Source organism: Balaenoptera ricei, chromosome 4 (assembly GCF_028023285.1).
Source record: "Balaenoptera ricei isolate mBalRic1 chromosome 4, mBalRic1.hap2, whole genome shotgun sequence".
In the NCBI taxonomy this organism is placed as follows: domain Eukaryota; kingdom Metazoa; phylum Chordata; class Mammalia; order Artiodactyla; family Balaenopteridae; genus Balaenoptera; species Balaenoptera ricei.
This window is the reverse complement of record NC_082642.1, coordinates 25,070,157-25,086,484: the sequence shown is the minus strand read 5'-3', so window position 1 is coordinate 25,086,484 and position 16,328 is coordinate 25,070,157. Positions and strand designations below refer to the sequence as shown.

The following is a 16,328-nucleotide window of genomic DNA, read 5'->3' as shown; positions in this document are numbered from 1 at the left end:
ATAAGTTCCAATTAGAGTGCTGACAAATGCATTTGTATTTAGAATGTATTTTTAAAAACTAAACCAGTTACGTCTGAAATAATATTTTTATTTATTTTTTTAAATTAATTTTTATTGGAGTATAGTTGCTTTACAATGTTGTGTTAGTTTCTGCTGTACAGCAAAGTGAATCAGTTATACATATACATATATCCCCTCTTTTTTAGACTTCCTTCCCATTTAGGTCACCACAGATCACTGAGTAGGGTTCCCTGTGCTAAACAGTAGGTTCTCATTAGTTACCTATTTTATACATAGTAGTGTATATATGTCAATCCCAATCTCCCAATTTGTCCCACCCTCCCCTTCCCCCCTTGGTAACTGTAAGTTTATTCTCTACATCTGTGCCTCTATTTCTGCTTTGCCAGTAAGTTCATCTGTACCATTTTTCTAGATTCCACATAAAAGCGGTATTATACGATATTTGTTTTTCTCTTTCCAACTTACTTCACTCTGTATGACAATCTCTAGGTCCATCCACATCTCTACAAATGGCACTATTTCATTCCTTTTTGTGGCTGAGTAATATTCCATTATATATATGTACCACATCTTCTTTACCCATTCCTCTGTTGATGGGCATTTAGGTTGCTTCCGTGTCCTGGCTATTGTAAATAGTGCTGCAATGAACATTGGGGTGCATGCCTCCTTTCGAATTATTGTTTGCTCTGGATATATGCCCAGGAGTGGGATTGCTGGGTCATATGGTAGTTGTATTTTTAGTTTTTTAAGGAACCTCCATACTGTTCTCCATAGTGGCTGTACCAATTTACATTCCCACCAACGGTGCAAGAGGGTTCCCTTTTCTCCACACCCTCTCCAGCATTTGTTGTTTGTAGACTTTTTGATGATGGCCATTCTGACCTGTGTGAGGTGATGCCTCATTGTAGTTTTGATATGCATTTCTCTAATAATTAGTGATGTTGAGCATCTTTTCATGTGTTTGTTGACCATCTGTATGTCTTCTTTGGAGAAATGTCTACTTAGGTCTTCTGTCCATTTTTTGATTGGGTTGTTTGTTTTTTTGATATTGAGCTGCATGAGCTATCTGTATATTTTGGAGATTAATCCCTTGTCATTTGCTTTGTTTGCAAATATTTTCTCCCATTCTGAGGGTTTTTTGTTTTGTTATGGTTTCCTTTGCTGTGCAAAAGCTTTTAAGTTTAATCAGGTCCCATTTGTTTATTTTTGTTTTTATTTTCATTAATCTAGGAGGTGGATCATAAAAGATCTTGCTGCAATTTATGTCAAAGAATGTTCTCTGTTTTCCTCTAAGAGTTTTATAGTGTCCGGCCTTACATTTAGGTCTTTAACCCATTTTGAGTTTATTTTTGTGTATGGTGTAAGGGAGTGTTCTAATTTCATTCTTTTACAGGTAGCTGTCCAGTTTTCCCAGCACCACTTACTGAAGAGGCTGTCTTTTCTCCATTGTATATTCTTGCCTCCTTTGTCATAGATTAGGTGACCGTAGGTGTGTGGGTTTATCTCTGGGCTTTCTATCCTGTTCCATTGATCTATATTTCTGTTTTTGTGCCAGTATCATACTGTCCTGATTACTGTAGCTTTGTAGTATAGTCTGAAGTCAGGGAGCCTGATTTCTCCAGCTCCAGTTTTCTTTCTCAAGATTGCTTTGGTTATTCGGGGTCCTTTGTGTCTCCATACAAATTGTAAAATTTTTGTTCTAATTCTGTGAAAATGCCATTGGTAATTTAACAGGGATTGCACTGAATCTGTAGATTGCTTTGGGTAGTATAGTCATTTTCACAATATTGATTCTTCCCATCCAAGTACATGGTATATCTCTCCATCTGTTTGTGTCATCTTTGATGAAATAATATTTTTAAATGTTCTACTCAGTTACTTGTTGAAAAACTAAATCACTATGATTTAGAAGCTCATAGAAATAATCTATCCATCAGAAGATAAATTATTTTGCTAATAGCAATTATGGCTTAATTGGTATATTATAAAACACATGTAGGCATGCCAAGGATTACTTACCATTTTCTTATACAAGACTGCAAGATGCTTCACTGTATAAGCCAAAGAAGGGTGATCAGGAGCTAATGCTCGTCTCCGAATGTCTAAGGCTCTTTCATAAAGTTCTTCTGCTTTATCATACTGTTTCTTTTCATTGCATAGAGCCGCTAGATTATTCAAAGACTGGGCACAGTCAGGGTGATCTGGTCCTAGAACTCGCTCCCTCATCTCCAAGGAACGCTTCAGAAACTGGTCAGCTGTTCTATGAACAAAAGCCACAAATGGTTTAAACAATTTATTCTCTAGAAGTGAGAATCCCTAGCCATAGTTAGGTGGAGAACTGAAGCACTTTTATTCTTAAATCCAAGATAGTTAAAATGAAGGATTCAGCTCAAAATCCTCTCCCCCTCTTTCCCACCCCCTCATCTCTTCCTGCCCTTTTCCAAAAACTAAAAATGCTTTCCTGATAGTGTGAAAGCCTAAAGTATCTGGACGATTGTCTCAATCCTCCACTTCACTTCTAAAACACAAACCCATAAATAGTTTCCAAAACAAATTTTTTATATCTTAAAAATTACTAGGCCAAACTCAAAACATTTTGGTATTCTTTCTTTCTCCCTTTGTAGTACTAAATAATTTTTAATAAAAGAACCCTTTGTGAAGTGGGCTAAATATTTGTTGTGTTTTTCTGGTATCCAAAGTGTCAAATTTGTTATATTTTTCTGACATACAAAGAAGTCCAAAAACACCTCTTTCTCATAAATATTAATGCCTTTGTGAGTCTTTATGCTCAAATAAACTGAAGAATAAAACTAGCAGCCACCTACATTCTTTAGTCCCAAGTTTGTTCTTATGTGAGATCTTATGTACAATATCTACACAAACTCACTTTTCATAAACGTATAAAACATACTAGGGAAGCTAGAGAATAACTTTTTAGTTACTAAAGAAACAATGTGAAAGGAAACAGTAGAGAAAATGTCATGGTCCTGGTTAAGTGTGGCCATGTTCATAACATATCATACATGAAATTTGGCATGGTTTCTATCAATTTTTTCTAGCTTAGCTTGATAGAAATGTAAAACAGCTTTGTATCTAAGAGACAAAATGGATACCTGTTTTCATTATTAACACCATGGTACTCACTCCAGGTTGTTCTGAAGATAGTAGAGCACACCCAGTTCATTGAGGGTCCGAGCATTGTCAGGTGTATCCTTACCTAACGTGAGCTCTTCTAACTGTAGGGCCCGTCTACGTAAAAGGGCAAATCCATACTGGAGCAAACACAAGAAATTCACAACAATCACCAAGTAAGTGCAATCTTTGATTCTGAAGCAATATACTAGGGTTCTGAAAAAACCCTTTCTCCTTTTTTTCCCTTTCAAGTAGATTACAATTACTTTAAGTATCATACTGAATTAATCTAATGATTTATGAAAATATATATACTTCCATGTAGCGTCACATTCTTAAATTCATTAAAAAACTATTTTGTGAAAATAATTATGAGATTATTTTAGCAAAATGAACTGAATCCCAAAGTGCTTCAAAAATATTAGGAAACAGAATTAATATGCATATACTTATTAACCCTATTACTAAACATTTAAATATCAGGTACTTAAAATTGCACATAGCACTTGCAACTAGAAGACAAGTAAGTCCTGGAGCTCAAATGTACAGCATAGCGAATATAAGCAAAAATACTGTATTAAAATCATCAAACTTGCTAAGAGACTAGAGCTTAATTATTCCCACCACAAAAAAGAAATGATAATTATGTGATGTGATAGAGGTGTTAGATAACGCTATGGTAATAATCATATTATAATATATAAATGCATCAGATAAACATGTTGTACATCTTAAATTTATACAATGTTAGATGTCAAATATATTTCAATTTAAAAAATTGCACATAGCATTTTAAGTTAAAACAAACAAATATGCTATATTTAGATTTTATTAGCAGCTTAGAAAAATGAAAAATTTTTTGCACTCAAGGGTAATAATTTCTTGGCATTTGAATCTAACATAAAATGTTTACTAAATTTCTTTTATTCTGTTTTCCAACCCTTTAAAGAATTGAAACAACTTTTAAGTCCATCTTCTAAAATCTAACCTTTAAATGAACTGAATAGTTCTACTTTTTAAAAATTAAAAAAAAAATTCTCCAGATTTATTGAGATATAATTGACGTATAACATTGTGTAAGTTTAAAGTGTAAAACATGATATGTTTGTAGTGTAAAACGATTACCACAATACATAGTTCCACTTTTTAAAAGTCTACTAATTTGTACTTCTCAGTGATACTAATATTTAAACATGTATTATAAATAAGAAAATGTTAATCAGTACTTCCGTAGAAGTCACTTTAAAATCTAAAGTTCTTAAATATGTGAGGTTTATGCGTCTACATTATGATATTCAGAGATGTTCTTTTCCTTTTCGTTCAAAACACAACACAAAAGAAATCTCTCATTACCAAGTTGCCTTTTCTCCTTGTAGCTTTCTGACGAATTTTAAAAGATTTTTTTCTAAAATGTTCAGCTTGTTCATATCTTAAAAAAAAAAAAAAAAAGTCAAACGAAAGAAACATATGTCCAAAGTGTCATACTTCAGTGAAATGAAACCAACAGTGTAAAGTTTTTTTGGCTAATTAAATACAGCATTATTTCTAGAAGTGATAGTCATATGGAATTAAAAATCTTTAACAAAAACTTTCATAAAACAAAATCTAACAAAACAAATCTAGTCCTCCAAGTAGCTGACATTTAACTGTTTTTAACTGATTAAACTCATTTTGAATCTCTAAAGGGTGATCTAACTAAATGAAAATCCAAAACTTTAGTTTGCTGTATCAGCTTCCACACAGGTTAATTTTTTGTCAAATAGAAATGTGAAAATCACACAAAATCTGTGTGAAATACTTCTAGAAGTTAAAAGAAAAAATTCCAATATGTATCACTTATGATTGAGCAAAACAAATGATTTCAGATAGAGGAAGAGATATCATTCAGAGGGCTTATTATACTAGGGATCGGCAAACTTCTTCTGTAAAGGGCTAGATAGTAAACATTTTAGGCTTTGTGGGTCCCGTGGTCACTGCTGCAACTACAAAACTGCTGTTGAAGCATGGAAGCAACCACAGACAATATGTAAATGAAAAAAATGTGGCTGTATTACACTACAACTCTACGTCCCAAACAGGGGACCTTCTGGACTTGGCATGTGGGCGACAGTTTGCTGCCCCCTGTATTAGTAGTACACTCAATATTACAAAGTTAGCGAAGAAGCCCGGTTTCAAACCCAACTATATGACTCCAAAGTCCATGCTCTATCCTTTGCACATCTTGAAATAGAGATGAATCTTGTAGTTCTACTTTTTTGTTCACCCCCCAGACCAAGAATAATATTTGAACATGGTGGATTCAAAAGAATATAGGATAAGGAAAATATGGGACAAGGAAAAATACACAGCCACAAAACAAAGCCTCCCACACAAGTACATTAAGAACTGTAACTCCCTGTCATAAAACCAGAGAATTACCAATTGAAATCTTACTTATTTTGTTTCTGGTACAAAGTTGCAAGTGCTTCAAGTTCGCGAGCAATATGTGGATGGTCCGCACCATAGGCATTTTCTGAGATTTCCAATGCCTGTTTATATAGCTGTTCAGCATTGCCAAACTTCTTCCACTGCACGTACACACTCGCTAGTTGGTGGAGGGACTGAGCTACTCGTGGGTGATCTGGATCTAAAGCTGTTTCTCGAATTTCTAGAGACCTCTGCAAAGGCACCACAGCCTGGGGGAAGAAAAAGGTTAAAGGCCAATTAAAGTGAGTGAAATGCTGTAAGATTTGATTAGCACAACAAATAAAAGCTGCATTAACTCCTAGGAAGGAGAGAAGAGTAAACATGAAAACCCACACAGTCTCTAACTACCTGCTGAAGTTACCTGGCTGAGAAGGCCTAGATCCTTGAGAAATCGCCCCAGGGTTTCATAAAGGTCAGCTAAGCAAATCATGCTCTCCTCGCCTTCACAGTTTTTCTCATACTGCTTCAATGAATCAAAGTATTCTGCTGCCATTGCGCTTTTGTCTTTACCAACAAACTGCCAGTAACTCAGCAACTCAGCAAAGTGTCCTCTGTTGCAACAAATAACAGTAATTTAATGAAAAAGAAACTTTAAACCCCACTATTGAGTGAAGATGCCACAATTCATATCAAGCTATTGATAGTTTATTAGTAGGCTAGTCCAGTGTAGTGAAGTAAGGGTGTAGACTGGGACTGCCATCTGAGTCCACAGCAGCCTAGCTGTGTGCTCTCTTACACCTCATCATCCTCATCTGCAGAAGGGGCACACCGACACCACCTGCTTCAGGTGTTACTGTAAGGAGATTATGGCCTGTAGCAAGTACTCCATAGTGTTGGCTGCTACCATTAATATCATTATGGTTACTCACCAATGGAAACCTATCATAATCCTGTTTAGACATTTCATGATATGCAGTCAACTGCTGAGTTCACCCAAAAATTATTTTAAATGATAGAAATCAGAACAGAAGAAACTAATGAAACACAGGCAAACTGTCAGAATATCTGCTTTGTATTTTCATCAAGGAATTGAATGATAAAAGTAAGCTTATTCATCTGTTGATGGTATTAAGTAGGATGGGAGAGCTGGTAAACTAAAGGATGAATCTGATTTCAAATAAAATCATGAAAAACTGGGATGGAGATCAGAAATAATCTATAAGGTGTAACAAAGAAATTTGAGAGAGTTCACTAAGAAGCAAAACAAATTATGCATCTAAATTATGAGAAGTGAGTAAATTTCCAGGTGAGACAGAAAAACCCCATCGTAGGGCTTAGAGGTCAGAAGGTTGTCTCATAAAAAGGTGGTTCTGCCAGAGGCAAATTCAAACACACCAGAAGAGACAATAAGACATTTATGAAGGACTTCCCTGGTGGTCCAGTGGTTAAGACTCGGTGCTTCCACCGCAGGGGGCATGGGTTCAATCCCTGGTCGGGGAAATAAGATCCCACATGCCATAGGGCAAAGACAAAAAGACAAAATAAAAACTTTAAAAAAAAAGACATTTATGAAAAAGGGTAATCCTTTCTTTAAATTCTGACACCAGCCAGATCCTCTGTAGAGCCGAGTCTGTTTTGAAGGCTATACTATGAAATATTTGAATACCCTGAGAGGCAGACATCATGAACTGCCTCTCTGGGTGGTCTGGATTTAAACCTGCTTCAGTGAAAGATTAAGATACAAAGCTATCTCAAGAGCGTTCCAGGTCTGATTTTATGAAAACTGCAATACTCTATCTTTCTTGTTTACCTCTTGGAAAAAGTAGATGTTGTGGCAATTTGCAAATTGTATTAAAATTTCTCCCACACCGTTTTATACTTCAGTTACCACTGAAACTGGACTAATTTTTAAATTTTTTCTTTGTTACACTGAACAACTCTTTAAATCTGTTTTTCTGGGAAACGATGTCCTACAAATAAGTTTCTTACCTTTTATAGAGGTTTTGAGACACAAAGAGGTTAAGAAGGCAATCGTGCAGCTTCTGTTTACTTCCCTGCTGCTGGAATAGCCAAGGCAGTTCATCTGCACTCCTCCAAGTCACTCGGTCCTGACTATTAGAAGAGAAGGGACAACATTCAATAATACATTGCTACAATGAGATCACTTCAAAAGGCTACAAACAAATGCTAAAGGAGGAGAGAGACATTTGAGATATATCCTTGACTCTGAGTATAATCTAATGCTGAGAAAACTAGGTCAAAGTCAGAAACTTGACCAATCTAACTATGAAAATAAAGTGATATTCAGGACCACTGACCAAACTCTAAAGTTTATTTTCCTAAAATTGAACTATTAAAAAAAAAATCAATAGACACAAATATACACACACAGATATAAACAGACACACACATATTTTTAAACTACTTAAACCATTTAACTAGAATAAAATAAAAATAATAAAATGATCCTGCATTGATATCACTTAAGTTTAAATCTTCAGCATAATATTAAAAGACTGACTTACATAATCATCTTTTGTTCTTTTGGCATTAACAGAATAGGAGAGGGCTTAACCTTTTAAAATCATAAGGAAATTTTTATACATTAAGTTACGCAAGAAAGAGAAATAAGGACACAGAGGTAGAGCGTGTTGCAGAAGCTACAGAAAAACAACATGGACATTTACAATACCTTAGCTGCATGGTGAAATAGTTGGTTAGCTTTTGCCTATATGAAGAAATAATGGTGGGATCTTCCATGTACTCTAGCCTCACTGTTTCCCAAGCCTATGGAGAAAAAAAAAACATTACAGTCTATTTTCTGTAAGTCACTGTACAATCTAACAATGAATTTGTAAAAAGAAATTTACAATTATTTCAATTTTATAGTTGTATAATAGAAAGAGCATTAGAATACTTTAATATTTGGTATATATTTATGTGATAAACTGACATGAGAATTCCTGTAAGAACTCAAAATATAATTCAATTCAAACGTTTAGTGAATACATTAAAAATCTGAAATGTGTTTTGCAAAAGTACTAAAAAGAGCAAATTATATTTAAGTGATATACAATAAAGGAGAAAGATAAGCCTGTGAAATTACAAACATTCCACACCTGCATATATAACACAGCATACTCAAATGAAAGACTTCATTTACATTTGTTTACATGTATAAATCAACCATCGCATTGCAGATGATAAGAATTATATTGGTATTTCTGTGGTATGTGTTGTGATTTCTCCTCTTTCATTTCTTGTTTTGTTTATTTGGGTCTTCTCTCTTTTCTTCTTGGTGACTCTGGCCAGAGGTTTGCCAATGTTTTAAATTAATTAATTAATTAATTTTTATTTTTGGCTGCATTGGGTGTTCGTTGCTCCATGCAGGCTTTCTCTAGTTGTGGTGAGTGGGGGCTACTCTTCGTTGCGGTGCATGGGCTTCTCATTGCGGTGGCTTCTCTTGTTGCAGAGCACGGGTTCTAGGTGCACAGGCTTCAGTAGTTGTGGCACGTGGGCTCAGTAGTTGTGGCTCACGGGCTCTAGAGTGCAGGCTCAGTCACTGTGGCACAGGGGTTTAGTTGTTCTGCGGCACGTGGGATCTCCCCGGACCAGGGCTTGAACCTGTGTCCCCTGCATTGGCAGGCGGATTCTTAACCACTGCGCCACCAGGGAAGTCCCGAGGTTTGTCAATTTTGTTTACTCTTTCAAAGAAGCAGTTCTTGGTATTATTGATTTTTTCTATTGTTTTAAAAATCTCTATTTATTTCCTCTCTGATCTTTATTATCTCCTTCCTTCTGCTGACTTTAGGTTTGTTTGTTCTATTTCTCATTCTTTTAGATGGTGGGTTAGGTTGTTTATTTGAGATTTTTCTTATCTCTATGAACTTCCCTCTAAGAACTGCTTTTGCTGCATCCCATAAATTTTGTATGGTTGTGTTTTAATTGTCATTTGCCTCAAGGTATTTTTAAATTTCTTCTTTGATTTCATTATTGACCCACTGGTTTTTCCGTAGTATGTTGCTTAGTCTCCATGTAATTGTTTTTTTTTTCTAGTTTCTTTTTCTGTGGTTGATTTCTAATTTCATGCCATTGTGGTCAGAAAAGATGCTTGAAATAATTTCTATACTTTTAAATTTGTTGAGACTTGTTTTGTGCCCTAGTATGTGGTCAATCCTAGAGAATGTTCCATGTGCACTTGAAAAGAATGTGTATTCTGCTTTATTTGGGATGTAATGTCTTGAAAATATCAACTAAGTCTAACTGTTCTATTGAATCATTTAGGATCTCTGTTGCCTTATTGATTTTCTGTCTCAAAGATCTGTCCATTGACGTGAGTAGGGTGTTAAAATCTCCTACCATTATTGTATTCCCATCAATTTCTCCCTTTATGTCTGTTAGTATTTATTTTATGTATTTGGGTGCTCCTATATTGGGTGCATATATGTTGATGAGTGTAATACCCTCTCCTTGTATTGATCCTTATATCATTATATAGTGTCCTTCTTTATCTTTCTTTATAGCCTTTGTTTTAAAGTCTATTTTGTCTGATATGAGTATTGCAATCCCCACTTTCTTGTCATTTCCATTTTCATGAAATATCTTTTTCCATCCCCTCACTTTCAATCTATGTGTGTCCTTTGCTCTAAAGTGGGTCTCTTGTAGGCAGCATATTGTCAGCTCTTGTTTTTTTCTCCAATCTGCCACTGTGTCTTTTGACTGGAGCATCTAGTCCATTGACAGCTGAGGTAATTATTGATAGATATGTATTTATTGCCATTTTAAACCTTGTTTTCCCATTGATTTTATATCTCTTCTTTGTCCCTTTCTTTTTCTTTTTGTTTTTCCTTTCATGGTTTGATGATTTTCTTTTGTATTATGCTTATGTTCTCTTCTTTTTGGTTCCTGTGAATCTATTGTATGTTTTTGATTTATGGTTACCCTGTTTTTCAAGTATGTTAACCCCTTCCTATACCTACTTGCCTTAGACTGGTAGTTACATAGGCTCAAACACATTCTAGAAAAAAAATCTACATTTTCTTATGCTCTTCTCCCACATTTTATGATTTTGATGTCATCTTTTACATCTTCATGTTTGTCCTTTTGCTGTTCATTGTGGTTCATGTGTGATTCTGTGAATCATCACTTTCACAGAAATTTTTTTTTTTTTAATCTGTGTACTGGCTTATTTAAGTGATTTATTTTCCAATTGTGGTTTTCTCTTCCCTAGATTCTTACTTCTTTTCTATTTAGATAAGATCTTTCAATATTTCCTTTAGTATAGGTTTAGTTTTTGCTTGTCTGAAAAATTCTTTATCTCTCCTTCTATTCTAAATGATAATCTTGGTGGGTAGAATTTCCTAGGTTGCAGGTTTTTCCCTTTCAGAACTTTGAATATATCTTGTCACTCCCTTCTGGCCTGCAACACTCCTGTAGAGAAATCAGCTGATAGCCTTATGGGGGTTCCCTTGTAATCAACTCTTTGTTTTTCTCTTGCTGCCTTTAGAATCCTCTCTTTATGTTTAACTTTTGCCATTTTTATTATAATATGTCTCGGTGTAGGTCTGTTTGGGTTTATCTTGTTTGGGACCCTCTGTGCTTCCTGAACCTGGATATCTGTTTCCTTCTTTAGGTTTGGGAAGTTTTCAGCCATAATTTCTTCAAATACATTTTCAATTCCCTTTTCTCTTTCTTCTCCTTCTGGGATCCCTATTATGCATAGATTGGCATGCTTTATATTATCCCATAGGTCTCTTATATTGCTTTCATTTTTTTTTTTCACTTGGCTTTCTGTCTACTGTTCTGATAGGGTAATTTCCATTATTCTATCTTCCAGATTACTTATTCATTCTTCTGCATTACTCATTCTGCTATTCATTGTCTTTAGCTCAGTTTTCATTTCAGCAAGTGAATTTTCTAATTTTTCTTGGCTCTTCCTTATAGTTTCTAGTTCCTTTTTACAGTAATCTGTATTTCTATCAATAGTCCTTCTTAATTCCTTCAGTATTTTCATTATCTCTTTTTTGAACTCAGTGTCTATTAGACTGAAGAGGTCTGTTTCATTGTTTGTTCTTTCAGAGGAATTCTCTTGATCTTTTAATTGGGAGTGGTTCCTCTGATTCATTTTACTTATATTTCTCTTGCTCTATGAGTTTAGGAGAAACAATTACCTACTGTGGTCTTGGAGGGCTATTTTTATATGGCAGCATCCCTGAGTAGGCTGTGTGTTACATGCCAACAAATTCAACAACCTAGAAGAAATGGACAACTTTCTAGAAACATACAACCCACTAAAACTGAATCAAGAAGAAATAGGTAACTTGAACAGACTGATAACTAGAAGTGAAATAGAATCTGTAATTTAAAAACTCCCTACAAACAAAAGTCCAGGGCCAGATGGCTTCACAGGGGAATTCTACTGAAAGTACAAGGAAGAACTTATACCTATCCTTCTCAAACTCTTCTAAAAGATTGAAGAGGAAGGAGCACTCCCAAAGACACTCTGTGAAGCCACCATCACCCTGATATGAAAAACAGACAAAGATACTACCAAAAAAGAAAATTACAGGTAGATATCTTTGATGAATATAGATGCAAAAATTCTCAACAAAGTATTAACAAACTGAATCCAACAACACATAAAAAAGATCATATACCACAATCAAGTTGGATTCATCCCAGCGTCACAAGGATGGTTCAACATACGCAAATCAATCAATATGATACACCACATCAACAAAAGAAAAGACAAACATCACATGATCATCTCAATAGATGCAGAAAAAGCATTTGAGAAAATTCAATATCCAATCATGATTAAAACTCTTACCAAAGTGGGTATAGAGGGAACATATGTCAACATAATAAAAGCTATTTATGACAAACCAACAGCCAATACAATACTCAATGGTGAAAAGATAAAAGCTTTCCCGCTAAAATCTGGAAGAAGACAAGGACGACCACTCTCACCACTTCTCTTCAACATAGTATTGGAAGTCCTAGCCACAGAAGTCAGACAAGAAAAAAAGTAAAAGGTATTCAAATTGGTAGGGAAGAGTTAAAATTGTCATTATATGCAGATGACATGATACTACATATAGAAAACCTTAAAGACTCCAAACAAAAACTACTAGAACTGATGAACAAATTCAGTAAGGTAGCAGGATACAAGATTAACATACAGAAATCCATTGCATTTCTTTACACTAATAATGAAACATCAGAAAGGGAATGTAAAAAAAAAAAAAAAAAAAACCAAAACAATCCTTTTTAAAATCACATCCAAAAAAATAAAATACAGAGGAATAAACCTGACCCAGGAGGTGAAAGACTTTTATGCTGAGAACTACAAAACATTAATAAAGGAAACTGAAGATGATTCAAAGAAATGGAAAGATATCTCATGCTCTTGGACTGGAAGAATTAATATTGTCAAAATGGCCATACTAACGAAAGCAATCTACAGATTTAATGTGATCCTTATCAAATTATCCATGACATTTTTCAAAGAACTAGAACAAGTAATCCTAAAATGTATATGGAACCGTAAAAGACCCAGAATTGCCAAAGCAATCCTTAGGAAAAAGAACAAACCCTCCCAGACATCAGACAATACTACGAAGCTATAGCAATCAAAAGCATGGTATTGGCACAAAAACAGACATATGGATCATTGGAACAGAATAGAGAGCCCAGAAGCAAATCCAGACACCCACTGTCAATTAATCTTCAACAAAGGAGGCAAGAACATACAATGGGGAAAAGACAGTCTCTTCAGCAAGTGGTGTTGTAAAAGTTGGACAGCCACATGTAAGTCAGTGAAGTTAGAACACACCCTCACACCAAACACAAAAATAAACTCAAAATGGCTTAAAGATTTAAATATAAAAGACATGACACCATAAAACTCCTGGAAGAGAACATAGGCAAGACCTTCTTTGACATAAATCGTACCAATGTTTTCTTAGGTCAGTCTCCCAAGGCAATAGAAATAAAAGCAAAAATAAACAAACAGGACCTAATCAAACTTACAAGCTTCTGTACAGCAAAGAAAACCATAAAAAAACCAAAAAGACAACCTATAGACTGGGAGAAAATATTTGCTAATGATGCGACCAACAAGGGCTTAATTTCCAAAATATACAAACAGCTCATACAACTCAATAACAAAAAAACAAAAAACTGAATCAAAAAATGGGTGGAAGACCTAAATAGATATTTCTCCAAAGAAGACATACAGATAGCCAATAGGCACATGAAATTAGCTCATCATCATTAATTATTAGAGAAATGCAAATCAAAACTACAATGAGGTACCACTTCACACGAGTCAGATGGCTGTCATTAAAAAGTCTACAAATAACAAATGCTGGAGAGGGTGTGGAGAAAAGGGAACCCTCCTACACTATTGGTGAGAATGTAAGTTGGTGCAGCTACTATGGAAAACAGTATGGAGGCTCCTTAAAAAACTAAAAATAGAATTATCATATGATCCAGCAATCTCACTCCTAGGCATATTTCTAGACAAAACTATAATTCAAAAAGATATATGCACCCCTATGTTCACAATAGCACTATTTACAATAGCCAAGACATGGAAAAAATCTAAATGTCCATTGACAGATGGACATTCATGAAAAAGAATGAAATAATGCCATTTGCAGCATGGATGGGCCTAGTGATTATCATACTAAGTGAAGTAAGTCAGAAAGAGAAAGACAAATACTGTATGTGGAATCTAAAATATGACAAAAATGAACATTTCTGTGAAACAGAAACAGATTCACAGACATAGAAAACAGATTTGTGGTTTCCAAGGGGAAGGGGGGTGTGGGAGGGAAGGATCGGGAGTTTGGTATTAGCAGATGCAAACTAGTATATGGAAAAAAAAAGTTATATTAGTCATTATTTACTATGTGCTAGACATCATGCCTAGGACCTCATCAGGATCAATTAATTATTCACCACCTCAATTAATTATCTTTACAACCCCTGAGGTAAGCTGCAAACATCTGCCCAAGGCTCAGAGAACTTGCCCAAGGTTACATTAAGCTGTGAAGAGCTGGGCTGTGAATTGAGGCACAGTGACTTACAGAGCCAAAGTTCTTAAAACATATATAATATACCAGCAATTCAATGAAACATAAAATTGAAAAAACTACCTTTTAAAGTAATAGCCATTTCACAAAGGTACTTACTTCATAAGAATAATATTAGCCAAATTTTGTGTCTAACCTAAAATCACTGTAAAACATTTTTGTAATGCCAAATTTGAGATTTCAATTTTGTCTTGTAATTGAAATATTTGAAATGATGTGGTATTATATAGCATAATACATATGCGATGATATGTGGACATTTCAATAAGTGAAAAAAACCTTATTAAGATAACATTTACCTGTAGATGTTGAAACTTGAGCAAACCACAACCATAAGTCAACAAACACATTTTGTGTAAACTGTGAATAAGGGAGGTCAAGACAGCCCAGGACAGCTCAGGATAGAGTTCCATCAATTCTGATTCACTCACACCATTGTGACTAACATTTACAAGGCAGAGAATCTAGGTAGAAAAACGAATTAACAATGATTATAAAGCACCTCTATTAGTAACTAACAGCCATTAAAATTTCCACAATTCTTTTAAACTTTAACTTATTTGAATTTATCATTCAAGTGATTTAATAAAACAAGAAACAGATTTCTTAAAATAAAACACACTTTCCAAAAGGCACTAATAAGATAGTGTACATATAAAGTCTAGCACACCAAAGATAACACACATATAGAAAAAGTTTAGTGAAAATTAAAACTGCAGGAAATGTATTATTAAAACTAATGACAAAGTTCTGATTCTGGGAAGATGGTGGAAGAAAACAGTTCTCCTACTACAAATGCCTGTTAATGTCAGATAACACGTAACAAAACATTTCCAAAAGTACAGCTGAACCTGCAGAAAAGAAAGGGAAATCCCCCAAGTATCCCAAATAAATAGGAAACTGAAAATTAGAGGGCTAAGTGCTGGAGCTGCTGTCCCTGGGTGAAGTGGGGAGAGAGGATAAGCAGCAGTCCCGTAATTTAGCTTGGGTTTTCACACCCAGAGTCAGGATGGAAGGGGAGCCTTTAAACTCTGTGAAGCAAGGAGCTGGAACTATGATAGAATGCTTGCCAACACAGGGACCTTTCAAAGGCTGTCCCTAGTGACGGAGTGCCTGAGGGAAACAGCCAACAGACAGAAGACTGTGGGCTTAGAGGCAGAATGAAAAGTCAAACCCAGGGGAACCCCCAACCTGAGAAATCGACATAAAAATGGATCCAGGTTAAAACTATAAGAGTTCCGCAAGGTTGCTAGTAAATTTCCAAAAATTAAATTGAATAACCAGCAACAAACAATTGTAAAATGCTATTTTAACTACAGAAACAAATTTTATCCTTAGAAACAAATTTTAACAAAAGATGTTTAAGACTTTTATGGGGAAAAAGATAAAATGTTATTGAAAATCATCATTCAAGAAGATGACTAAATAAATGGAGAGCTATTTAGCTTTCCATGAAGAAGACTTATACGATAATTTCCCCCAACTTAGCCTCTAAATCCAATGCAACTACAATTAAAATTGCATATTGAGTTTCCATGGCACTTGCTGAGCCAATTCTAAAAATACATGTGGGAAATGAGCCAAGACAACTGTGGAAAATATTAAGAGGGGGTTTGCCTAACCAAATATCAAAGCTTACTTTAAAGTTCTAATAGTTAAGACAGTGGTATT

The 16,328-nt window shown here is 34.9% G+C and overlaps 1 protein-coding gene across 6 annotated transcripts in view; it reads right to left on the bottom strand.

The window, feature by feature from the left end:
• NPHP3 (nephrocystin 3) overlaps window positions 1-16,328 on the bottom strand; it is a 43,833-nt gene that overhangs the window by 4,598 nt on the left and 22,907 nt on the right. For all 6 annotated transcript variants that reach the window (XM_059920320.1, XM_059920323.1, XM_059920321.1 and 3 more), the window contains 8 exons: window positions 14,957-15,121; window positions 8,252-8,346; window positions 7,549-7,671; window positions 5,981-6,170; window positions 5,587-5,828; window positions 4,507-4,582; window positions 3,166-3,293; window positions 2,041-2,281 (listed from right to left, as the gene is read on the bottom strand). In XM_059920320.1, the coding sequence (XP_059776303.1) occupies window positions 2,041-2,281; window positions 3,166-3,293; window positions 4,507-4,582; window positions 5,587-5,828; window positions 5,981-6,170; window positions 7,549-7,671; window positions 8,252-8,346; window positions 14,957-15,121 (1,260 nt within the window). The remainder of the gene's footprint in view (window positions 1-2,040; window positions 2,282-3,165; window positions 3,294-4,506; window positions 4,583-5,586; window positions 5,829-5,980; window positions 6,171-7,548; window positions 7,672-8,251; window positions 8,347-14,956; window positions 15,122-16,328) is intronic.